At 41.2% G+C, this 26,496-nt stretch overlaps 2 protein-coding genes across 2 annotated transcripts; one reads left to right on the top strand and one right to left on the bottom strand.

Moving 5' to 3' along the window:
• Positions 1 to 5,284: 5,284 nt before the first annotated feature.
• Positions 5,285 to 6,295, bottom strand: LOC113908146 (olfactory receptor 1P1-like). The gene is given in 1 exon segment (XM_027568188.1): positions 5,285 to 6,295. A coding segment is annotated over 1 exon segment (948 nt). The 5' UTR covers positions 6,233 to 6,295.
• Positions 6,296 to 23,809: 17,514 nt separating this feature from the next.
• Positions 23,810 to 24,775, top strand: LOC113907971 (olfactory receptor 1D2). Its single transcript, XM_027567799.2, has one exon. The coding sequence runs from the start codon at positions 23,813 to 23,815 to the stop codon at positions 24,773 to 24,775; it is 963 nt and encodes a 320-aa protein (XP_027423600.1). The 5' UTR covers positions 23,810 to 23,812.
• Positions 24,776 to 26,496: the final 1,721 nt, after the last annotated feature.

The following is a 26,496-nucleotide window of genomic DNA, read 5'->3' as shown; positions in this document are numbered from 1 at the left end:
CGTGGTGTTAAAGTCCCCCATTAGTATTGTATTGTTGTCAATGTGTTTCTTTGCTTTTGTTATTAATTGCCTTATATATTTGGCTGCTCCCATATTCGGGGCATAGATATTTACAATTGTTAGATCTTCTTGTTGGATAGACCCTTTAAGTAGGATATAGTGTCCTTCCTCATCTCTTATTACAGTCTTTGTTTTTAAATCTAGTTTCTCTGATATAAGGATTGCCACCCCAGCTTTCTTTTGGTGTCCATTAACATGGTAAATGGTTTTCCACCCCCTCACTTTCAATGTGGGGGTGTCTTTGGGTCTAAAATGAGTCTCTTGCAGACAGCATATTGATGGGTCTTGTTTTTTAATCCAATCTGATAGCCTGTGTCTTTTGATTGGGGCATTGAGCCCATTTACATTCAGGGTAACTATTGAAAGGTATGAATTTAGTGCCATTGTATTGCCTGTAAGGTTACTGTTACTTTATGTTGTCTGTGTTCCTTTCTGATCTTTGCTGCTGTTAGGCTCTCTCTTTGCTTAGAGGACCCCTTTCAATATTTCTTGGAGGGCTCGTTTCATGTCTGCAATTTCCTTTTGTGTTTGTTTGTTCTGGAAGCTTTTTATCTGTCCTTCTATTTTCAATGACAGCCTAGCTGGATATAGTATTCTTGGCTGCATATTTTTCTCGTTTAGTGCTCTGAAGATATCTTGCCAGTCCTTTCTGTCCTGCCAGGTCTCTGTGGATAGGTCTGTTGCCAATCTAATATTTTTACCATTGTAGGTTACATATCTCTTCTCCCCCGAGCTGCTTTTAGGATTTTCTCTTTGTCTCTGAGACTCGTAACTTTTACTATTAGATGTCGGAGTGTTGACCTATTATTATTGATTTTGAGAGGGGTTCTCTGTGCCTCCTGGATTTTGATGCCTGTTTCCTTCCTCACATTAGGGAAGTTCTCTGCTATTATTTGCTCCAATATACCTTCTGCCCCTCTCTCTCTTTCTTTTTCTTCTGGGATCCCAATTATTCTAATAGTGTTTCATCTTATCGTATCACTTATCTCTCGAATTCTGCCCTCGTGATCCTGTATTTGTTTCTCCCTCTTTTTCTCAGCCTCTTTATTTTCCATCATTTGGTCTTCTATATCACTGATTCTCTCTTCTGCCTCATTTATCCTAGCAGTTAGTGCCTCCATTTTTGATTGCACCTCATCAATAGCCTTTTTGATTTCGACTTGGTTAGATTTTGGGTCTTTTATTTCTCCAGAAAGGGTTTCTCTAATAACTTCCACTAGCCCAGCTAGTATCTTTAAAGTCATGATTCTGAACTCTAGGTCCGGTATCGTACTAATGTCCGCATTGAGTAGGTCCCTGTCTGACGGTACTACCTCTTGTTCTTTTTGCTGACGTGATTTTTTTCATCTTGTCATTTTGTCCAGAGGAGAATAGATGATTGAGAGAACAAAATGCTAACAGGTTTACAACGTCCCCAGCAAATATACTGTATACAAATCAGAAAAGACTGAAACCAGGGGAAAAGAAAGGGAAAGAAAGTAAAAAGAGAAAAAAAAGAAAAAAAAATAAAATCAAAAACAGAACAATACAAAAAAGCAGATTATGATCAAACATGATCAGGCTAGTGCATAGATCAGTGCCACACAGTAGATTTTGGGCGTATTTTGGTCTTTTCGAAAAAAGTGCCTCCTCAAATTTTAAAGGAAGAAAGACATATATGTACAAAATAAGGTTTGATACAATGAAGGGATGGAAGATGACTGTATAGATGAAAATTATAAATTTTTCTTTAAATTTATATATAATATAAATTTAAATTATATATATGAAAATATAAATATAAAATCTTTATAAAAGATTTTATAAAAGGACTTGATAAGATAAGGAGTTGTTTGAAAAAGGAAAGAAGAAGATTTAAGAAAAAAAAAGAAAAGAAAAAAGGGAGAGAATGTGATCAGGCAGGAGACTAGAACAGAGCCATACACTAGTGATTTAGGGTATATTTTTATCTGTTAGAAGAAACTGTATCTCAAAATTTTAAAGAGAGTACAACTTATATAGATATGCCAAAAATAAGGGTAACTACTATGAAGGGATAAAATTTGACTCTAAAAATGAAAAATAAAAATGTTTTTTTTTAAAAAGAGATTGATAAGATATTGGTTGAAAAAGGGTAAAAGAAAAATAAAAAAAACAGTTAACAAAAATTAACTTTGATGAACTAATGAATCATGGTAAAAAAAAGCCATGAATTCTATGTGCAGTATTCCCATAGCGCTGGAGTCCTCCCATTCTCCTTGATCGGTAAACTTGGTCTTTGCTTGCTGGCTGTTCATGTTGATCTTCTGGGGGAGGGGCCTGTTGCTGTGGTTTCCAAATGTCTTTGCCAGAGGCTGAATTGCCCCACCCTTTTTGGTCCGGGCTAAGCAAGCTGCTCAGGTTTGATCTCAGGAGCTTTTGTTCCCTGCAAGCTCTCGGTACAGACTTGGAGGACCAGGGCACAAATGGTGGCCTCCCAATCTGCACCCGGAGGAGCTGAGAACTTGGGGTCCCGCTCCTCAGTGCGCCCCCAGAGAAAAACAGTCACTCCCGTGTCCCCGGTCTCCAGCCGCAGTCCGTGTTCACCTGGCCTGTGACCGAGCATTGCTATCCCTGGCACCCGACCCCGTGTGGAGTCTCCAAACCCAGCAGATCCCTGCGGTGCGCTCCCGCGCCGCTCCTCCCCAGGAAGGAAGGGGAGTCTCCCCGGCTCTGACGCTTGTTGGGTCCCTGCTGGAGGAGCAGTGGCCCGACTGGGCCGCAGATCACAGTTTATGGCCACCCCGAGCTGAGAGCCCGCGCCTCGGCTCCGTCTCTGCAGCCGGCTTCCCCGCTCCGATACCTGGGAGCTCTGCCACACTCAGGCTCCCCCGGTCTTTCTGTGACCCCGAGGGTCCTGAAACCACACTGTCCCGGGAGGATTCCACCCCCCGCTTAGCCACTGCAGCGACGTCCCTCAGCGGAGCCGACTTCTAACAGTTCCGGTTTTGTGCTCCGCGGCTCTAGCACTTGCCAGATGCGGCCGACGGAGGCCCCTCCCCCGCCGTCTATCCCCCTGAATATCGCCTCGGATTCACTTCTCCGCACGTCCTACCTTCCAGTAAGTGGTCGCTTCTCTGTTCAGAGAGTTGTTGCTACTCTCCTCTTCGATCTCCTTTTGAGTTCGTAGGTGTTCAGAATGGTTTGATCCCTATTCAGCTGAATTCCTGAGACCAGACGAAATCTCGGTCTCCTACTCCTCCGCCTTCTTGCCTCTCATCCCATGTTTCATATTCTTAATATCCTCCCCAATAACCTTGAGTATATTCATCAGGTTTATTTTAAATTCTAACTCTTTTCCAATAATTTAGATTCATGTGGTATATGTTGTTCATTTATATTTATTCCATTTGTCCTTGCTGATTTCAGGTTAGTTTCACATGTGAACTCATGTTCACCAGGAATATCATTACCCTGTTTGGTGATGGGTGTTCAGAGTAGCCAAAGGTCAGATTCTATCCCTTTAGGTACTCACCTAGAGGAGGCGAGGGGGACAGAGTTATCTTAAAGAAGAATGTATCAGATTTCTCAAAATTTCTATCAGCCACTCCCATTGTTGCCACTCCATTGACAGTTTCTGTGGTCACTAGGAAGAAGACATCTCCTTAGCTTGTATCCCAATAGGCTTGAATATTTAGAGAGTGACTGAGTGCCCACAAACTCTCCTGTTTTCATGAGCTCTTCATCGTAGCAGGGCTTTTCATTGCCATAATGGCACCTAACTATAGCAGAGATGGCTGGTGTTGCACTAATGCAAGGTTTGTGCTTCTTCCATGCTAATATAATATTAGCTGGGAATATGGCCACCAATTATAGAGAATATATTTCCCAGGCCCAGTTGCAGCCAGGTGAGGCCAAGTGACCAAGTTCTGGCCAATAGGATATAAATGGAAGAGGTGTGTGCCACTTCTCCAGATTTTGTCCTAATGGGAAAATTTGGATCCTCCAGGTGACACTTTCTCCCTTCCTATTGGTTGAAATGAAGACCAAGGCAGAAGTTTAATGGCTATGGAACCATTCTTTGATGGTCTCAGAAAAACAAGAGAGAAGTAGCCTGGTTTGCTTGATGATTTTGTAGCCAACATCTCACACCTGGACTACTTACATGTATATGAGAAAGAAATAAATGTCCAGCTTTTTAAATCTATAATAATTTACAATCTCTCTATTATAATAGCCAAACCATAAGCATTTTCCCCACAAAGTTCCCGTTAGGTAGGCAGGAAAAAATGTCAATAATTTTATCTCACAAAAGAGAAGACTAGTCTTAAACAAAATAAGTGGAAGCACTGAGGTTAAGATCTGGGAATCCTGGGCACCAATCTAGAACTCTTTCCTTACAAAGCTCTGCAATGAATTTGTTCCATGACCGCGACTTTAGGCAATGATTTTGTATTCACTCTGTCTTGGTATGGAATTGCAACTTTTCCACTGCAGAAATAAAAATCATAAGTCTTGGTTATCTTTGATTTGGTCTTGGTTGAGTCTAGAGGCCACAAGTTTCAACAGAAAGAACCTTGAGAACACACAAGATTCCTTTACTGCAGATGTGAAAATCAGCTTTCACAATCAGCTATGACTTAAGCAGATAAGGAAGAAGTTCAGAGAATAGCTACACACTAGTTGCCATAATATTTAATTTAAATTTATTTAATCTTCTCACTATAAATTGTTCAAAAGTCTGCTCACTGACAATGACATAGATCATTCCATATTGTTGAGAGCTTTAATAGCAAAGATTTTTGACTCACAACCTTGAAGCAATAAGTGTTTATATAATTTCTTATTTTTGTAAGAAAAAATAAAGTATATTCACGTGTATACTCAAAGTTGTAAACTCTTTGCCATCCAATATTGTCCTTACTTGCTAATATTTTGATCACTAATCCACTTTCCATGACCTCACTAATTGAATTTTGGTGAACTAGCATAAAAGGCTGCACAGACTTTTAGAATTAAAAACATTGCAAAAGGCATTTTTCCTTGTGGAAAGTTATAAGTGAAATAAATGAGTAAATAAGCAACTCCTAACATATTAACTTTAAAGCATGATTTTCCTCAACAATATCAAACTCATAAAGCAATTCGGGAAAGGGAGTGGTGAAAAGGCATATGTGGGAGTCAGAAGTGAAAAACCTGAGGTAGACATTTCTGTGAAGTTCCTCACTGGAGGGGATGGAGGACACCTGCATCATCACTACAGAAGTCACTGGCTCCATGAAAAGAAGACTTTGCCCCTGAGAAATCTCGCCAGGGCACACTTCATGTCCTTGTTCCGCAGGCTGTAAATGAAGGGGTTCAGCAGAGGAGTTACCACTGTGTACATGATAGCAGCTACTGTATCCTCTTCTATGGAGTTGGAGGAAGAGTATGAGGGGCACAGATAAGCCCTGATCGCTGTCCCAAAGAACAGGGCAACAACAGCCAGGTGTGACCCACAGGTAGAGAAGGCCTTGCACCTTCCCTGGGCAGAGGGGATTCTGAGGATGGCTGAAACAATATGGGTATAAGAGACCAGGATGAGCATAAAGGGGATTAAAATGACTACTCCACCCAAGAAGAGGAGCACAAGCTCATTGACCTGAGTGTCAGAGCAAGACACCTTCATCAGGGGTCCCAGATCACAGAAGAAGTCAGGAATGATCTTCTTAGAGCAAAAGGAAAGTCGAAAGATGAGGAAAGTGTGGGTCATGGCAACAAGACTCATAAGGATCCAGCAGGCAGTAACCAGGAGGGTGCAGCGCCAGCGGCTCATGACCATCTTGTAGTGGGGAAGGTAGCAGATGGCCACATAGTGGGCATAGGCCATTGTGGCCAGGAGAAAGATGTCCATGTCCCCAAAAGTCAAGAAGAAGTAGAGCTGAATCAGGCATCCTGTGTAGGAAATGGACCTGCCCTGAGTCTGGATGTTCACCAAAGCCTTGGGCACAGTGGTGGAGGTGAAAAGGATGTCTGCACAGGACAAACTGGCAAGGAAGAAGTACATGGGCATGTGGAGACGTGCATCAGTGCCAAGTGCGAGGACAATGAGCAGGTTCCCAGCCACAGTGACCACGTACATCCACAGGAACACCAGGAAGAGGTGCTTCTCTGGTCACTCTGAGAGTCCCCAGAGGAGGAACTCAAAGATGCTGGTCTGGTTCCCTCCTGCCATGATCCCGGAAGTCTGAGAAAGAGACCGCCAGTGAGACCCATTAAAACTCTCTAAACATACTTTAGATCGTTGATGAATGTGCCATTCTCTGAACTCTAGAGAAGAGAGAATGGCCTTAATGTATTTTTATTGATCACATACTATGGGCACTGTATATTTTTATTAAAACTTACTAATGTGCTAGGAAGTGGGAGAGATACAATTTAAGAGAATTAAAGTAGATTTCTTTCCTGGTTTATTTCTCTACGCTCCTTTCTGTCCCAGATTTCTTTAGTTGTAATTGCTATTTCTTCAGCTGTATTCTCAGGGGTGTCAAAAAGCGTTCATTCATTCACTCACTCATTCATTCATTGATTCATTCATTCAAAAGAGACTAAGCACCAGCTCTGGACCTGGTAGAGTGCCAGGTAAATAGGACACTGATAATCCTTACCTCCTAAGAATTTTCAATCTAACGGGGTAGACATAATTGCCTATGTTAAAATCCTATGATATTTTGATTCAAGGTTCTCTACCCATTCAACTGATGACAAATCTCTCTCAGACCCCAGACTACCTCTTCTGACCCATCATGCCCAAACGTCAGTATTCTGAAGATAGTTTCAGGTTATCCATTCCTCCAGAAACCAATTTAGCAATCAGCTATTTAATAATGATATGTAAAGATAACTCTTCTTCAGTTATCTGTAATGACAAAGAAGGACTCATAATCTCTAACCTCAATACATGAAAATCCTGCCCTTTCCCATGTATAGAACCAACTAAGGGTTAGTCACAGAGTCAGTCAGTCAGATGGAGAAAAAGAATCATCTTTGTTACTGAAAAAGACTAGGTTGGAGAATTTATATTAGCTGTGTTCACTAAATGAGCTTTGTAATACTCCTCCAAAATTAATCTATTTTCCCTTTCACAGGCTCAGCTGGACGATCATAGGCCTCTCCAGAGGGGAACAGCCTGCCTTCATAAAACATAAAGTGTGGAAGAACAGAACAAAGTTTTTCCTGAAAATGATCAGATTCCTGATGAGAACAGAGAAGCTGAGGCCCAAAATTCAGCAATCAGAGAAGTCACTCCAGGTATAAGAACAGAGGGTCAGGGCTATTAGTCTGGAAAGTAGGACACATCAGACTTAAATACACGTCTGTCATCCAAGGCAGATCAAGTGATTAAATGTAGACAAGAATAGGGGTGTCCGGCTGTCTCAGTCAGTAGAACATGTGACTCTATCTCAGCGTCATGAGTTCAAGCCACATGTGAGAGGTAGAGTTTACTTTAAAAAAAAAGAATTCATCCTTAAAAGCACTTTTAAAAAAGTAAGAATAGATAATATGAAACAAAAATAATAAGATATGTTTGTGAATATATGCATGTGAATATGTGTATGAATATATACATATGTATGTATACATAAATGGGTATATATAATATATATTGCTATGTTCTAGTAATAGTAATAAATACTTACTTTCAAGTTCCTAGAGAGTATAAAAAAAAATACATAAGGCCACAGAAAAAATTTCAAAAAATCCCGAAAAACAATAATAATTCAACTAATGATCTCTGAAAAAATTGCAATAAAAGTAGACATTAATAACAAAACCAGCGGGGGCGGAGCAAGATGGCAGAGGAGTAGGAGACCTGGATTTCATCTGGTCCCAGGAATTCAGCTGAATAGGGATCAAACCATTCTGAACACCTATGAACTCAACAGATCGAAGAAGAGAGTAGCAACAACTCTCCTGAACAGAGAAGCGACCACTTACTAGAAGGTAGGACCTGCAGAGAAGTGAATCCGAGGCGATACTCGGGAGGATAGATGGCGGGGGAGGGGGCCTCTGTTGGCCGTTTCTAGCAAGTGATAGAGCCGCAGAGCACAAAATCAGAACTTTTAGAAGTCGGCTCCGCTGAGGGACATCGCTCCAGCGGCTAAGCGGGGGGTGGAACCCTCGCGGGACAGTGTGGTCTCAGGACCCTCGGGGTCACAGAAAGACCGGGGGTGCCTGAGTGCGGCAGAGCTCCCAGGTATCGGAGCGGGGAAGCCGGCTGCAGAGACTGAACCGAGGTGTGGGCTCTCAGCTCAGGGTTGCCATAAACTGTGATCCGCGGCCCAGTCGGGCCACTGCTCCTCCAGCAGGGACCCAACAAGCGGCAGATCCGGGGAGACTCTCCTTCCTCCCCAGGGAGGAGCGGTGCAGGAGCATACCGCAGGGATCTGCTGGGTTTGGAGACTCCACACCGAGTCAGGTGCCAGAGATAGAAACACTCGGTCACAGGCCGGGTGAGCATGGAGTGCGGCCGGAGACCGGGGACACGGGAGTGACTGACTGCTTTTCTCTGGGAGCGCACTGAGGAGTGGGGCCCTGAGTTCTCAGCTCCTCCAGGCGGAGATTGGGAGGCCACCATTTTCACTCTCGTCCTCCAAAGCTGTACGGAAAGCTTGCAGGGAACAAAAGCTCCCGAAAGCAAACCCAAGCAGATTACTTAGTCCAGAACAACAAGGGGGGGGGCAATTCCGCCTCCGGCAAAGACATTTGGGAACCATGACAACAGGCCCCTCCCCCAGAAGATCAGCACGAACAGCTGGCAAGCCAAGACCAAGTTTACCAATCAAGGAGAACGGGAGAAGTCCAGCGCTAGGGGAATACTACACATAGAATTCATGGCTTTTTTACCATGATTCATTAGTTTTTCAAAGTTAATTTTTTTAACTGTTTTATTTTTAATTTTTTTTCCCCTTTTTCAACGAACATCTTATCAATCCCTTTTTGAAAAAAAGAATTTTCCATTTTTCATTTTTTGATTCATATTCCCTCCCTTCATAGTAGTTACCCTTATTTTTGGCATATATATATAAGTTGTTCCCTCTTTAAAATTTTGGAATACAGTTTCTTCTAACAGATCAAAATGTATCCTAAATAACTAGTGTATGGGTTTGTTCTAGTCCCCTGCCTGATTGCATCTCTCCCTTTCTTTTTTTTTTTAATCTTCTTTTTTTCCAAACAACATATCTTATCAATTCCTTTTATAAAATCTTTTATAATTTTCATCTTTACAGTCATCTTCCATCCCTTCATTGTATCAACCCTTATTTTGTACATATATAAGTCTTTCTTTCTTTAAAATTTTAGGAGGCACTTTCTTCTAACAGACCAAAATACACACAAAAGCTAGTGTGTGGCACTGATCTGTGCACTAGCCTGATCATATTTGATCATATTCTGTTCATTTTTGTTTTATTCTGTTTTTGTTTGTTTTTATCCTTTTTTTTTCCTCTTTCTTTTTTCATTCTTTCCCTTTCTTTTCCCTGGTTTCAGGTCTTTTCTGATTTGTTTAGAGTATATTTTCTGGGGATGTTGTTAACCTGTTAGCATTTTGTTCTCTCATTCATCTATTCTCCTCTGGACAAAATGAGAAGACAAAAAAAATCACGTCAGCAAAAAGAACAAGAGGTAATACCATCTGCCAGGGAACTACTCTATACGGACATTAGTATGATGTGAAACTAGAGTTCAGAATCGTGACTTTAAAGATACTAGCTGGGCTTGAAAAAAGCATGGATGTTGTAAAGAAACCCTTCCTGGAGAAATATAAGAACTGAAATCTAACCAGATCGAAATCAAAAAGGCTATTAATGAAGTGAAATAAAAAATGGGGGCACTAACTGCTAGGACACATGAGGCAGAAGAGAGAATCAGTGATATACAAGACCAAATGATGGAAAATCAAGAAGCTGAGAAAAAGAGAGATAAACAACTACTGGATCACAAGGGCAGAATTTGAGAGGTAAGTGATACGAAAGATGAAACAACATTAGAATTATTGGGATCCCAGAAGAAGAAGAAAGAGAGAGAGGGGCAGAAGGTATATTGGAGCAAATTATAGCAGAGAACTTTGCTAATGTGGGGAAGGAAACAGGCATCAAAATCCAGGAGGCACAGAAAACCCCTCTCAAAATAAAAAAAAATAAGCCAAACCCTGACATCTAATAGTAAAAGTTACGAGTCTCAGAGACAAAGAGAAAATCCTGAAAGCAGCTCGGGAGAAGAGATATGTAACCTATAGTGATAGAAACATAGGATTGGCAACAGACATATCCAAAGAGACCTGGCAGGCCAGAAAGGACTGGCATGATATCTTCAGTGCACTAAACGACAAAAATATGCAGCCAAGAATACTATATCCAGCTAGGCTGTCATTGAAATTTGAAGGAGAGATAAAAATCTTCCAGGACAAACAAACACTAAAGGAATTTGCAAACACGAAACCAGCCCTACAAGAAATATTGATAGGGGTCTTCTAAGCAAAGAGAGAGACTAAAAGCAGCATAGACCAGAGAGGAACACAGACAATATACAGTAACAGTCACCTTACAGGCAATACAATGGCACTAAATTCCGATCTTTCAATAGTTACCCTGAATGTAAATGGGCTCTATGCCCCAATCCAAAGACACAGGCTATCAGATTGGATTAAAAAACAAGACCCATCAATATGCTGTCTGCAAGGGACTCATTTTAGACCCAAAGACACCCCCAGATTGAAAGTGAGGGGGTGGAAAACGATTTACCATGCTAATGGACACCAAAAGAAAGCTGGGGTGGCAATCCTTATATCAGATAAATTAGATTTCAAACCAAAGACTGTAATAAGAGATGAGAAAGGACACTATATCCTATTTAAAGGGTCTATCCAACAAGAAGATTAAACAATTGAAATATCTATGCCCCTAACATGGGAGCAGCCAATTATATAAGGCAGTTAATAACAAAAGCAAAGAACACATTGACAACAATACAATAATAGTGGGGGACTTTAACATGCCCCTCACTAAAATGGACAGATCATCTAAGCAAAAGATCAACAAGGAAATAAAGACTTTAAATGACACACTGGACCAAATGGACTTCACAGACATATTCAGAACATTCCATCCCAAAGCAACGGAATACACATTCTTCTCTAGTGCCCATGGAACATTCTCCAGAATAGATCACATCCTAGGTCACAAATCAGGTCTCAACCGGTACCAAAAGATTGGGATTATTCCCTGCATATTTTCAGACCAGAGTGCTTTGAAACTAGAACTCAATCACAAGAGGAAAGTCGGAAAGAACTAAAATACATGGAGGCTAAAGAGCATCCTACTAAAGAATGAATGGGTCAACCAGGAAATTAAAGAAGAATTAAAAAAATTCATGGAAACCAATGAAAATGAAAACACACCTGTTCAAAATCTTTGGGATACAGCAAAGGCAGTCCTGAGAGGAAAGTATATAGTAATACAAGCCTTTCTCAAGAAACAAGAAAGGTCTCAAATACACAACCTAACCCTACACCTAAAGGAGCTGGGGAAAGAACAGCAAAGAAAGGCTAAACCCAGCAGGAGAAGAGTAATAATAAAGATCAGAGCAGAAATCAATGAACTAGAAACCAAAAGAACAGTAGAACAGATCAACGAAACTAGGAGCTGGTTCTTTGAAAGAATTAACAAGATTGATAAGCCCCTGGCCAGACTTATCAAAGAAAAAAGAGAAATGACCCAAATCAACAAAATCATGAATGACAGAGGAGAGATCACAACCAACACCAAAGAAATACAAACAATTATAAGAACATATTATGAGCAACTCTATGCCAGCAAATTAGATAACCTGAAGAAATGGGTGCATTCCTAGAGATGTATCAACTACCAAAATTGAACCAGAAAGAAATAGAAAACCTGAACAGACCTATAACCACTAAGGAAATTGAAGCAGTTAACAAAAATCTCCCAAGAAACAGAAGCCCAGGGCCAGATGGCTTCCCAGGGGAATTCTATCAAACATTTAAAGAAGAATTAATACCTATTCTCCTGAAACTGTTCGAAAAAATAGAAATGGAAGGAAAACTTCCAAACTCATTTTATGAGGCCAGCATTACCTTGATCCCAAAACCAGTCAAAGACCCCATCACAAAGGAGAATTACAGACCAATATCCTTGATGAACATGGATGCAGAAATTCTCACCAAAATACTAGCCAATAGGATCCAACAGTACATTAAAAGGATTATCCACCATGACCAAGTGGGATTTATCCCTGGGCTGCAAGGTTGGTTCAACATCTGCAAATCAATCAACGTGATACAATATATTGACAAAAGAAAGAACAAGAATCATAGGATCCTCTCAATAGATGCAGAAAAAGCATTTGACAAAGTACAGCATCCTTTCTTGATCAAAACTCTTCAGAGTATAAGGATAGAGGGTACATGCCTCACTATCATAAAAGCCATTTATGAAAAACCTACAGCAAATATCATTCTTAATGGGGAAAAGCTCTCAGCTTTTCCCCTAAGCTCAGGAACGCGACAGGGATGTCCACTGTCACCACTGCTATTCAACATAGTACTAGAAGTCCTAGCCACAGGAATCAGGCAACAAAAAGAAATCAAAGACATCCAAATGGGCAAAGAGGAAGTCAAACTCTCAGTCTTTGCAGATGATAGGATACTGTATGTGGAAAACCCAAAAGACTGCACCCCAAAACTGCTAGAACTCATACAGGAATTCAGTGAAGTGGCAGGCTATAAAATCAATGCACAGAAATCAGTGGCATTCCTATACACCAACAACAAGACAGAAGAGAGACAAATCAAGGAGTCGATCCCATTTACAATTGCACCCAAAGCTATAAGTACCAAGGAATAAATCTAACCAAAGAGGCAAAGGATCTCTACTCAGAAAACTATAAAATACTCGTGAAAGACATTGAAGAAGACACAAAGAAATGGAAAAACGTTCCATGCTCATGGATTGGAAGAACAAACATTGTGAAGATGTCAAAGATACGTAGAGCACTCTACACATTCAATGCCATCCCCATCAAAATACCATCCACTTTTTTCAAAGAAATGGAACAAATAATCCTAAAATTTGAATGGAACCTGAAGAGACCCCAAATAGCCAGAGGAATATTGAAAAAGAAAAGCAAAGCTGGTGGCATCAGAATGCCGGACTTCCAGCTCTATTACAAAGCTGTCATCATCAAGACAATATGGTACTGGCACAAAAACAGGCACATAGATCAATGGAAAAGAGTAGAGAGCCCAGAAATGGACCCTCAGCTCTATGGTCAGCTCATGTTTGACATAGGAGGTAAGAACGGGCAATGGAAAAAAGACAGTCTCTTCAACAAATGGTGTTGGGAAAATTGGACAGCCACATGCAGAAGAGTGAAACTGGACCATTTCCTTACACCACACACAAAAACAGACTCCAAATCGTTGAAAGACGTGAATGTGAGACAGGAGTCCATCAACATCCTAAAGGAGAACACAGGCAGCAATCTTTTCGACCTCAGCCGCAGCAACTTCTTCCTAGAAACATCGCCAAAGGCAAGGGAAGCAAGGGCAAAAAGGAACTATTGGGATTTCATCAAGATCAAAAGTTTTTGCACAGCAAAAGAAACAGTCCACAAAACCAAAAGACAACCGACAGTTTGGGAGAAAATATTTGCAAATGACAGATCAGATAAAGGGCTAGTATCCAACATCTATAAAGAACTTATCAAACTCAACACCCAAAGAACAAATAATCCAATCAGGAAATGGGCAGAAGACATGAACAGACATTTTTCCAAAGAAGACATCCAAATGGCCAACAGACACATGAAAAAGTGCTCAACATCGCTCGGCATCAGGGAAATCCAAATCAAAACCTCAATGAGATACCACCTCACACCAGTCAGAATGGCTAAAATTAACAAGTCAGGGAACGACAGATGTTGGCGGGGATGCAGAGAAAGGGGAACCCTCCTACACTGTTGGTGGGAATGCAAGGTGGTGCAACCACTCTGGAGAACAGTATGAAGGTTCCTCAAACAGCTGAAATTAGAGCTACCATTCGATCCAGCGATTGCACTACTGGGTGTTTACCCCAAAGATACAAATGTAGGGACCCGAAGGGGTACGTGCACCCCAATGTTTATAGCAGCAATGTCCACAATAGCCAAACTGTGGAAAGAGCTAAGATGTCCATCGACAGATGAATGGATAAAGAAGAAGTGGTATATATACACAATGGAATATTATGCAGCCATCAAAGGAAGGAGATCTTGCCATTTGCAATGACGTGGATGGAACTGGAGGGTGTTATGCTTAGTGAAATAAGTCAATCAGAGAAAGACATGTATCATATGACCTCACTGATATGAGGAATTCTTAATCTCAGGAACAAACTGAGTGTTGCTGGAGTGGTCGGGGGTGGGAGGGATGGGGTGGCTGGGTGATAGACATTGGGGAGGGTATGTGCTACGGTGAGCACTGTGAATTGTGTAAGACTGTTGAATCACAGATCTGTACTTCTGAAACAAATAACGCAACATATTTTAAGAAAAAAGAAAAAGAAGAAGATAGCAGGAGAGGAAGAATGAAGGGCAGTAAGTCAGAGGGGGAGACGAACCATGAGAGATGATGGACTCTGAAAAACAAAGTGAGGGTTCTAGAGGGGATGGGGTGGGGGGATGGGTTAGTCTGGTGATGGGTATTAAAGAGGGCACATTCTGCATGGAGCACTGGGTGTTATGAACAAACAATGAATCATGGAACACTACATCGAAAACAAATGATGTAATATATGGTGATTAACATAACAATAAAAAATTTAAAAAAAGAGGGGTAGTGAGAGAGTAGAAAATGAGTGGGCTTTGGAATCATAGAGGAAGTGTTAGCTGTAAAACCTGGATAATTTTAGCTGTAAAATGTTAAGCAAGTTTATTGTGTATGTTTGAATCTTAAGTTTTCTTCTCTCTAAAATAGACATAATAATCGTCCTCCCAATTTTTGTCAGCATACAATGAGCTAATATATGTAAAGAGCCTAATACAATGCTTCTTATGAGGTAGATAATAGATCTCAGCTGTTATTATCAGTTACAATGATCTAGGCATTTTATCTTTGTGTCATTTCCTTAGTGTTTTCACAGTGTCTGGAAAACTATCTGTTTCAAAATTGTTTGTTGAATAAAGAAATAACTCCCTTGGAAAAAAAAAAAAACTTAAAGTCCTGGAACCAGAAAGTGTTTTTCAGGAGGAGCGTATGTCAGTTTTATCCAATGTCATGCTGCTCTGAGGCGCTTCAGAGCCACATTCTCAGACACTGTTCAAGAAACTCCCAAACCTAAATTTCTTGTGCAATCCTCTGTGGGCCATAGTTTCTTACTAATTAACATCTGAGCTGAGGAGTATGGAGGAAGCCAAATCTTGCTGGATGGAGCCTTAACCAACTAATCTCCCAATAGGCAAATACCAGTAATGTCCTCGAGGCCCCAAGTCTTCGGCTGGGCCCTGTGAATTTGAGAGGAATGAGTGATTCTTACCCAGAGAAAACCTAGATCTTGGTCTAGTGGGAAACAAACCTAAGTAAAAATCACCCTCTAATCCCATCACCCAGAGATGACTGCATGTAATACGTTGGTATATTTACTTCTAATATTTTTTGTGTGCATGTAGAAATAGTTTTCCTTTTGTTGTCTTATCTCATAAGGAATTTCCCATGCCCAGAAACATGTTGCATAATATTTCACCAGTTATAGGTAGCATAATGGGCTTAAGCATTTCCTAATTGATAGGTATTTAGGCTCTTTTTATTTAAAAAATTATAAATAATATTGTGACGGATATGTTTGTTTATAAAGCTGATTCCATTTTGGATGATTTATTAGGACTTCTATCCATAGCAGTAGATTTATAGGGTCAAATTATATGCCTCTATGGCTCTAGGTATCTTTTATATGTGAATGTCTTCCAAATTTATGCCACCATCTAAGAGGTCTTATACCTAAATATCTTCTTGCTGTCTCCCTTACTCACCTCTCAGAAGTTCAAACTCTTCCCTATGTTAATTCAGTATGCTCCTTCCTTAGGTCCTCCAAGTCAGAAATAAAAGGTCATCCTTGATTTTACCTTTTCTTTCTTTCCTCTTTTTTTAATGATCTATTTATTTGAGAGAGAGTGAGTGAGCAAGCAAGTGCAGGGGAGGGGCAGAGGGAGAGGGAGAAGCAGACTTCCCGCTGAGCTGGGAACTTGACGTGGGGTTTGATCCCAAGACTCTGGGATCATGACCTGAGCAGAAACCAAGAGTGTGACGCCCAACCAACTGAGCTACCCAGGTGCCCAGAGTTTACTCTTTCTTATATCTCTAGGGTCCAGTACCCTATTGAACTTCATGATTTCATCTCCAAGGGTAGCTAGATCATCTCTTTTCCTCTCTCTCCTACTCCCATCCTGGTGCAGTCCACTGTCCCTACTCATCTGGGCCACAGCTGTTCCTATCTGTCTCTAGCCTGTTATCCTCAGGGCAACCAGAGTGAGCCATTCAACCTAAATCGAACCATTCCGCTCCACCGGCTGAAACTGCTTCGATGACTCCTTGTTGCAGTTAGAATAAAAGCCATAATGACTCCCTGGCTTCATCTGCCCCTGTGTACCTCCCCCCACTCAACTTGTGCCCCTTACAGCTTTGCTGACAAAGTACCAGCACTGGCTTTCTTGTAGTCCTTGAACACGGGGTTTTTTGCTTTGCAGATGCTGTTCCCTCTCTCCGGAAAGCTCTTTCCCTGACTCCCTGAGGAGCTGGCACCCTCTCAGCCATCTGGTCTCAGCTTGAATGTTTCTCAAGGAGACTTTCCCTGACCAACCAATCTGAGAAGGTGCCCATTCCTCCCCCAGTTATTCTCTATTTCAGATTACTTCTTCCTTGGGGCACTCATTGTTGTGATTGCTTTCTTTCCTGGGTGTCTTCTTTTAGAAGATGTCTCCTGTACTGGTCTGTAAGCTCCGTGACGGGAGGCGGTTGTGTCCACCCTGTTCATGGTTTTCCCCAGCACCTAGCCCAGTGCCTGCCAGCAATATAGGAATCAAGTAAGAAAGAAGGAAGGTAGACCCCCTAGGCATGAGTATAACGGAGGTTCTTTATTGATGAAAGGTGTTGGGTGTCTGGGCTGCTCCCAGAAGGGGGTCCGGCTTGTAAAGACTGAATGCAGGGACATGGGCATCAGGAGAGAGGCCAACTATATGAACTGACTCCATGGGGTGGCTGGCTGGAGGCACCGAGACACCTGTGACCTCATGGAGCACTGGGTATTATATGCAAACAGTGAATCATGGAACACTACATCAAAAACTAAGGATGTAATGTATGGTGATTAACATAACATAATAATAATTTTAAAAAAGTGAAAAAAAACCCCAAAACTTGACCAGTGGAGGGTTTCTTTTAGATTTGAAAAGTGGGGAAACTGAGGCCTAGAACATTTCAATAAATTAATTGAGGCTCATCTAGTAGTGGACCTAGGAACAATCTGAGGTCATTCATCCTCTCCTCCAGCAGTGTGTCCTAGATGAGGACTGCAAATGAAGACATTTGTTTTACAACTACCAACTATTAGACTGGAAGCATTTTTCTTGAAATTTGTTTTAAGGTAGTGAACTCCCCATCAGAGAGGCGATACAAAGACAAGACAAAGTGTTCTTTGGACAGGGATGCTAAAATTCCAGTTCCTCCATTTAGAGGGTGTGGAGGGGGTAGATAGGCTTGTTCGAATCTAGAATCCTATCATCTCTGAGTCAGTGGTGCTAGGAGTTTGGTCTAAGAGAGGATGGGCTGAGGTAATCTATGGTTTGGGACATCCAAACTCATCCTATCCATCTAAAATAGGGAGGGAGGGGGGCAGGGGGAAGCAACAAAGTGGAAGAAGAGGGAAGGAGAATCTGGCTTACTCCTTGTAAACAAGACTCATTTCCCAAGACCCTTGTTCGTTGGAGTGATTACCCATGTTTGTCAGAAGAAGCTGCCTTGGGATTGCTTCCCTGAGGCATCCCCCAAATTAACAAATAGGCCGGACACAGTCCTGACTCAGCCACTTCCTTCCTGAACTCGGCACTCAGGCAGCGGCTCTTGGGTCCCCCAGCCTCGCTGGGGTGCCCACAGGCTTATAGTTGGTCTCCTCTGCTAGGGGATCAAAGATCCAGGCACCAGCTCCCCTGCTTTTCACCTTTACCTTGTTCCAGCCCTGAGTCCCACAGTCTTACTTAAGATCCTTTATGTCCTGACTGTGAATTTTCGTTGAATGGAGGAGAAAAGTGGAGGCAACAGAATGAGTGAGCTCTAACACCAGCACAGAGCAGTGAGTAGGTTTGGATGTCATAGCCTCTCTCTCTCTTCCTTCCTTTCCTTATCTCTTTTCTTCTCCATTTGCTAAGTCACACAAACATACTCACATACTTTGAAAATTCTTCATATAATCTAACCCTTTAGTATTTAAAGGTAAATAACAATGCCTCCAATCTTTATAGCGCTCTCCAGTTTTCAAAGTGCTGTCACATGCTCTGTTGCATGTGATTCTCAAGCCTCCAAGAAAGGCTTCCTGGGTGGGATGAGGAGGCTCAGGGAGGTTGCACGCTCTCCTCATGGTCCTGCAGTTAGGGAGCAACACAGGAGGGATCAAAGGACAGTTTTCCAACATCAAGTTTGGAATACTTTCCCTACACTCTCTGCCCTCACTGCAGAGGGGTTCGTGTCTCTAAGGCCATCTGACCACACAAGTGTTCAGAACCCATTGAATTTTACAGACTCAGAACAGCATTTCTGCACAGTGAGAATCACCACTGCTAAAAAGGACTTGGTCCTCAGCCCAGAGCCACTGAATCATCTCAAGGAAGGGGACCAGAGCATCTTTTAAAAATCTGCATCACATGGGTGCCTGGGTGGCTCAGTCGTTAAGCCTCTGCCTTCAGCTCAGGTCATGATCCCAGGGGTCCTGGGATCAAGTCCCACATGGGGCTCCCTGCCGGGCGCGGGGCCTACTTCTCCCTCTCCCACTCCCCCTGCTTGTGTTCCTGCTCTCACTGTGTCTCTCTCTGTCAAATAAATAAACAAAATCTTTTTTTAAAAAAAATCTGCATCACAGATGATTCTGATGCACACCAAGATGTGGGGAACACTTGCCTTGAGGGCTAGAAAGCAGATGGGCCAATGTCCCTGAAATGTCCTCTGGCTTTCCCCAGCCTTGTTACCTGCCTCTGACACTCGCTCCTGTCAGGGAGGAGTCCCGGCTCTCTCCCCCACCCCACCCAGTCCAGGCACCCGGATGGCTGGGGAGGGGGCTGAGCCAGCACTGAGCACGTGCCACACAGTTCCCTGTTCCTCCTCCTCACAGTCACAACACGGGGCAGGCATCACCAGCTCAAGTCAAAACTGCACGTTTTCTATTTTATTGTGTAAGAATAAACTGGAATTTTGATTCAGCAATTATTATAAACATCTTTCCACATACAAATGAGAAAAATTTTTAACATTTATGATGTTCATAATCTCTGATTTAATGGACTACATAATTTTTTAGAACAGCTTTATTGAGACGTATACCATTGTGTATACATGTATACCACCAATACCATTAAAATTAACCCATTTAAAGTATACAACTCAATGGTTTGAATATGCTCACGGAATTGCACAAATGTCACCACAATCTAATTTTAGAACATTTTTGTGACTCCCAAAAGAAGTCCCGGGCTCATTAACAGTCCCATTTTGCCCTTCCCACAGCTCCTGGCAACCCAGAGTCGACTTAATGTCTCTATGGATTTGCCTATTCTGTAATTTTTTAAGCAAAGTCTCTACTGTTGAATGTTTATGTTGTTTCGACATTTTTACTATTATTAACAAGGCTCTGATAAACATATACACATTTTTTATATTTTGCCTGATAATATCTTTTTTAAGATAAATTTCTAGAACTAAAAATGCTTAATCAAAACCATGTCCTTTTGTTTGTTTCCAAAGTCACAAAATGACATTGTTGAGTATACATTTTTCTCCTTTTTGGTCTGTGTGGAAAATACCCAGTAATGTGGAGAAAATATTTTTCAAGAGTAATTGTGTGTGTGTATGAAAATGTACTTTATAGCATACAACTATGATTTTCAGGAAATATAAAATTAAATTTACAAAAAAAGCAGGAAAACCAAGTATAAGCCGTCTAGTGTTTGTGTCAGTGCCCAGCATGATCACAGTGATTTCTAGCATAAAAGCAAGAAGTTCCTGGATCTCAAGTATCTTCAATAACTGCCAGTCTAATTTATGACTATTGTCCTTGCTTCTTCAAGAGATATCCTTCTCAATATTTGTGATTTAGCTCCAAAAATCTATTTTGCTATTTCCTTGAGGTATTGAGTTAATTAAAAAACTTCTTTCTCTTGATTTACCTCTAGTGAAAGCTGTGAAAATTAAAACATGTTTCACAAATGAGATTGGCAAAGGATGAATGAGCCTAGGACCCTCTGGCAGCATGTATGAAAATGAAAAGTATGCATCCTTTTCACTATAGCTAAAAATATATCCAAACTCTATGTACAAAAATATTCACTGGTGTATTTCTGTAATAGGGAAAACAGGAAAAAAAACTAAATATCCATCATCAGCATATTGATAAAAATGTGTATGATATAATCATAAAATGCAATAGTATGCAACCATTAAAAATGTTGAAAATATTGATTTAGAGAATGTTCTCCAGGACATTGTTGAGTGAATAAAAATGATTTAATGAAAAAACAAAACTGAAAGAATTTCACCAAAATGTTAACAGAATCTGGGGTAATTTTCCCTTTTTTTAAATATTTTTCTTGTATTGTTTGAATTTTTCATAATGAATTTTTTTGTTTATAATTAATAGATTGCAATATAGTAAAAAGCTAATTTTATTTGGAAAAAAAATCCACAGAATATCTTTAAAAATTTATACTTAAGGGTAGGGAAGACATTTCAACAAATTTCAAATAGAAGTTAACAATAAGTGGAAGTTAACTTAGATGGAGGTTAACACAGATGTCATGATAAAAAGGAAAAAGATTGGCCCATACAATAAGAAACAATGGACCAATCTTACTTATAAATAAGAAAAGTATGGTTTAATATCAGCGAAGTTATTACCAGTAATGGGCACTGAAAAAGCATCTGATCAAAAATCCCACGGCCATACCTGATTATTAAAATACCATCATAAAATACAAATAAAAAAATAATTGCCAAATATATATATATATATATATATATATATATATATATATATACCCTCCTTTGCTTAAAATCCTTTAAGTCTTCCTAACTGCACTTAGAATAAAATTTTAAAACCTTAAAAAGACTGTCTGCTCTGGACCCTGCTGGCCTGCATGACCTCACATCTCACCCATACCCTCCTCACTCAGCCACACTGGCCCTTATTCATTCCATAAACATGGCAAACCCTTCCTCAGGGCCTTTGCACACACATCTCTATCTACAAGGCTCTTTGCTCAAGACTTCATAAGACTGACTGCTTTTTGTCCTTCATGTCTCAACAAAAAAAGACATTGAAATGTGAAGAGTGGTTATCTATCTCTACACGGTGAATTAAATCAAGTCTAGTTATATTCTCTCATTTTTTATTTTCAAAGTTTTCATTCCACTTACAATAGATTTTCAAAAGAAAGAAAGACACAATAAACTGTTTTAATCTTAAGTACTTTTAAAATGTTGTTGGTCTAATATTTTCCCCTAAATAGCTATCCCAACACCATTTATTGAATAATGCAACCTTAACCCGTCATTTTAAACTACTACCTTAATAATCCACTCAGTCTTACCTGCCTTGGGTCTGCTTCTAGGGCTCTACCCAGCCCTCCAGCACCATGACCTCACGGGTTCAGAGTCCCTTATAGTTGGTAGAGAAAGTGTCCCCTTCTTACACTTTTTCAGAATTTTCCTGGCTTATTTTCATATGAAATTTAGCATAGTCTTTGTTTCCCCAAAATCTTGTTGTGATTTTGACTTTAGCTAGGTTAAATAAACCAGATTAATTTAGGAGAATATACACCTTTGCAATATTCCATCTTTCTGTCTAGAAATTAGCAAGTCTGTCCATTTATTATTAAATGGAGAAAAGGATAATTGGAAGGTCCTGCCTGATTCTTAACATCTTAATGCTTAGAATATTGTGTTGATAATGTGAATAGGATTGTTTCACATTGTATTTGCACCTCATGATTGTTTATATATATTTTTCATAATAGTAATAGGCAATATGCATTCAGTGCCCACTACATGCCAGCTCTTTGTGTTAAGCACTTTAGTGCTTAATTTTATATTTGCCACCACTCACTTTTCACATGGAGAGGGCAAGTCTTAAGGAGCTCAGGTAAGGGCCTGAAGTTTCACTGCAAGTGGCGGGGCTCAAACGGAGATACCAGCATCTGACAGCCCAGTTGGAATCATGGCGTTGTTTGTCTTACTAAGAATACTCTTTGTTTGGGGTCTGTTCATTGTGTGATTGACCACTTTACTGAGGTTGCTTTGTATTTCTAATAGCATTTCAGTTGATTGTTATAGGTTCCCCAGATAGACCATCCTATCAGCAAATAATAATGTTTCCTTCTCCTTCCCAATATTTTTACTCTCCCCTTTTGTCCAATTGTATAATAACCATTTCTTACAATGCATACACCGGTCTAGGTATCAGTTAGAAATCTATTTGATATCAGCACATAGAGATCGTTAAACACTTTTCAGGTACTGTAAGATGATAGAATTTTAAATAAGACATAGACATTATTCCTGTAATACTGAGTATGCCAGATTAGAAGTTGCTGGAATGACTGAGTTGTATAAGGATTTTCCATGTTATTAGTTTGTTGTTAACTTAAGATATTATATTTTTAATTTTTGGAGAAGCCTCCATACTGTTTTCCACAGTGGCTATACCAGTTTACATTCCCACAAAGGTTCCCTTTTCTCCACATTCTTGTCAACATTTCCTGTTTCTTGTCTTTTTAAGAAAGATTTATTTATATATTTTAGAGAGAGAGAGAGCACAAATGGGAGGGGCAGAGGGAGAGGGAAAAAGAATCTAAAGCAGACTCCACACTGAGAAACAAACAAAAATACCAAACAGACACTTAAATACAGAGAGCAAACTGGTGTTTGCCAGAGGCGAGGTGGGTGGGACCTAGGTTGAGAAGTATCAACTTCCATTTATAAAATAAGCCACAGAAATGAAAAGTACAGTATAAGGAATATAGTCAATAATATTGTAATAACATTGTATAGTGACAGATGGTGACTACATAGACTGTGGTAAGCAGTGCATAATGAAAAGAATCGCCAAATCACTGTTGTATACCTGAAACTAATATAACATATTATCAAAGTATAATTGATAATAACATTTTTAAATTATAAAATTTAGGGCGCCTGGGTGGCTCAGTTGGTTAAGCGACTGCCTTCGGCTCAGGTCATGATCCTGGAGTCCCGGGATCGAGTCCCGCATCGGGCTCCCTGCTCAGCGGGGAGTCTGCTTCTCCCTCTGACTCTCCCCCCTCTCATGTGCTCTCTCTCTCTCTCTTTCTCTCATTCTCTCTCTCTCAAATAAATAAACAAAATCTTTAAAAAATAAATTATAAAATTTAGTCAGATATTTTAATGCTAAGAAAACAGTTAATTGTGCTTATATGAATGTCCTTGTTCAATTGAGGACACTTAATAAACAAACATTTGTTGGTGCCTATGTTGCAGACAGTTGGGGAAATGGATGGAAGCAATCACAGTGGAGTCTCTGAGTTCCTGCTCCTAGGGCTCTCAGAGAGTCCTGAGCAGCAGCGGGTTCTGTTCTGGATGTTCCTGTCCATGTACCTGGTCACAGTCGTGGGAAATGTGCTCATCATCCTGGCCATCAGCTTTGATCCCCACCTGCACACTCCCATGTACCTCTTCCTGGCCAACCTCTCCTTCACAGACCTCTTCTTTGTCACCAATACAATCCCCAAGATGCTGGTGAGCCTCCAGTCTCAGAACAAAGCCATCTCCTATGCGGGGTGTCTAACACAGCTCTACTTCCTGGTCTCCTTGGTGGCCCTGGACAACCTCATCCTGGCCACAATGGCATATGATCGCTATGTGGCCATCTGCCGCCCCCTCCACTACACCACGGCCATGAGCCCTGGGCTCTGTGTTTTGCTCCTCACCTTGTGTTGGGCACTTTCTGTCCTCTATGGCCTCACCCAGACCCTCCTTATGACCAGGGTGACATTTTGTGGTTCCCAGAAGATCCACTACATCTTCTGTGAGATATACATCCTGCTGAGGCTCGCATGTTCCAACACCCAAGTCAATCACACAGTGCTGATTGCTACAGGTTGCTTTATCTTCCTCACCCCCTTAGGGTTCATGATCATGTCCTATGCCCAAATTGTCAAAGCCATCCTCCGAATACCCTCAGCCACTGGGAAGTACAAAGCTTTCTCCACCTGTGCCTCCCATTTGGCTGTGGTCTCCCTCTTCTATGGGACACTTGGTATGGTATATCTGCAGCCCCTCCAAACGTACTCCACGAAGGACTCAGTAGCCACAGTGATGTATGCTGTGGTGACCCCCATGATGAACCCTTTCATCTACAGCCTGAGGAACAAGGAAATGCATGGGGCTCTGGGAAGGCTGCTCCTAGGGAAAGCTTTCCAGAGGTTGACCTGAGATAATTTTGGGTATCGAATTGGAGACTGGGAATTTCCTCTACCATGTACAAGGTATTGTCCTATGGGAGACAGGAGAGTAATTAGCTCAGAGTGGGCTTATATTGTATCTGTGATGAAGAACAGACACCTCTATGTAACCTGGTGTCCCCCAGACCTTGCCAGCCTTGGTAATGCTAACACTAATACTAGAATTTTACAGGATCATTCTTTCAACTTTCCTGATCATAAGACCACAGGGCCACCATCCCAGCCTTTCAAAATATGCCAAGTTATGGCCCGGGGAGGGGTGGGTCTCTGGTGTTCTCTAGCACACATCCACTCATGGTCCTGAGTTCTGGGGGAACACCCTAGCCCTGGGCAGCCCATCCTTCATTACCGTGGCCCCATCTCTTCTGTTTGCTACCACTCAGTCCTTCGCTCAAAACAAAACTCCCCAGCTTCTCAACACAAGCTCATGAATAGGAATGGTTGTGGAGGCAGCAGAAGGCAGGAGGTAACAGTGAGACTCAACCTCTACTTAGGTTCAGCCAGCCATGTAAAATGCAATGAATAGAAACTGAAGAGCAACTGACAAGGTTAGTCACTGGGCTGTGGCAGTTCCAAAGAGGGAATAATCCTTTGCAGATCAATCAGTGGAGCCAGACTAGACTTTGACAGATGGAGGATCGAATTGATCAGAGGTTCAATTCAAGTAACTGATAATGACTGGGTGCCTATTAAGGGCCTCAATCTGGGGTACAAACATGAATCAGGAGCTCACAATAGACAGGGAAGAAGAGTGTTTTAAGGCAATGTCTGAAGGCAGTGGTTATGCTCTGGGCAGGAGGGTTGGGGGGCACAAAGGAGGAAAGCCTAGCTTGGCTTGTTAGTGAGGGAGGATTCAGGGAAGGCTTCCTTAGGGTGGTGACAGCTGAGCTGAGACTTAAGCAACACCATGCCACATGAAGAGTTACCCAGGAAAAGTGGCAGGGCAAAGTAAGATCACTGCGAGAGAGGAGGGACATGGTGTGGAGGGGAATCTTCCTATCTGCAGTAGCCAGCCAACGTTCTCGCCCCAGCCTGACTTATCCCTTGTGTGGTCATGGTCATCCCTGGCTAGGCCTTGTGTTCTCATCAGAACGTTGAGTACAATAACATCATGTCACTCAGAGGGTAGCTGTGAGGATTACATGAGACAGTCATTGGCCCATAGTTGTTGTGGTTGTTATTAAGCAGAAACAGGTGGACAAAGACAAAGAGGCAGGAAAAAGCCTGGTAGGCGAGGGGGTGACCCAACTGAGAGTACCTGGTGAGACAAGCAGCAACCTGTGGTGAAGCTGAGGGAGTAGGTGGGAGGGATTTCAAATGGCCTCCAGTGTCTTATAGAGGAGCTCGAAATAGAGTCTGTAGACAATGAGGTACTACGAGATATCTATTAGTTTTACCTTTCATTGTTTTTAGTAAAACAACAATGTGCATTTCTTGTAGAAATACTAAAATAAAAACAAACCCCAAATACTCACCTGTCTGCTACCCAAAGACAACTATTTGATATAAATTCTAGAACATTTGGTATAAATTCCAAACTTTGATCTCTGCTCAGTTCATTCTGAAATATATACATATATACATATATATTTCAGAATGAATTCAAATTGTTTTGCAACTTGCTTTCTCTCTTAATAATGCCTTTTTATGTTAGTAAATATTCAGCTACATTACAACTTAATGCCTATACAG

The sequence above is a fragment of the Zalophus californianus genome, chromosome 16 (genome assembly GCF_009762305.2).
Source record: "Zalophus californianus isolate mZalCal1 chromosome 16, mZalCal1.pri.v2, whole genome shotgun sequence".
NCBI lineage: Eukaryota > Metazoa > Chordata > Mammalia > Carnivora > Otariidae > Zalophus > Zalophus californianus.
The sequence above is the reverse complement of the archived record's forward strand: the minus strand, read 5'-3'. Positions and strand labels throughout refer to the sequence as shown.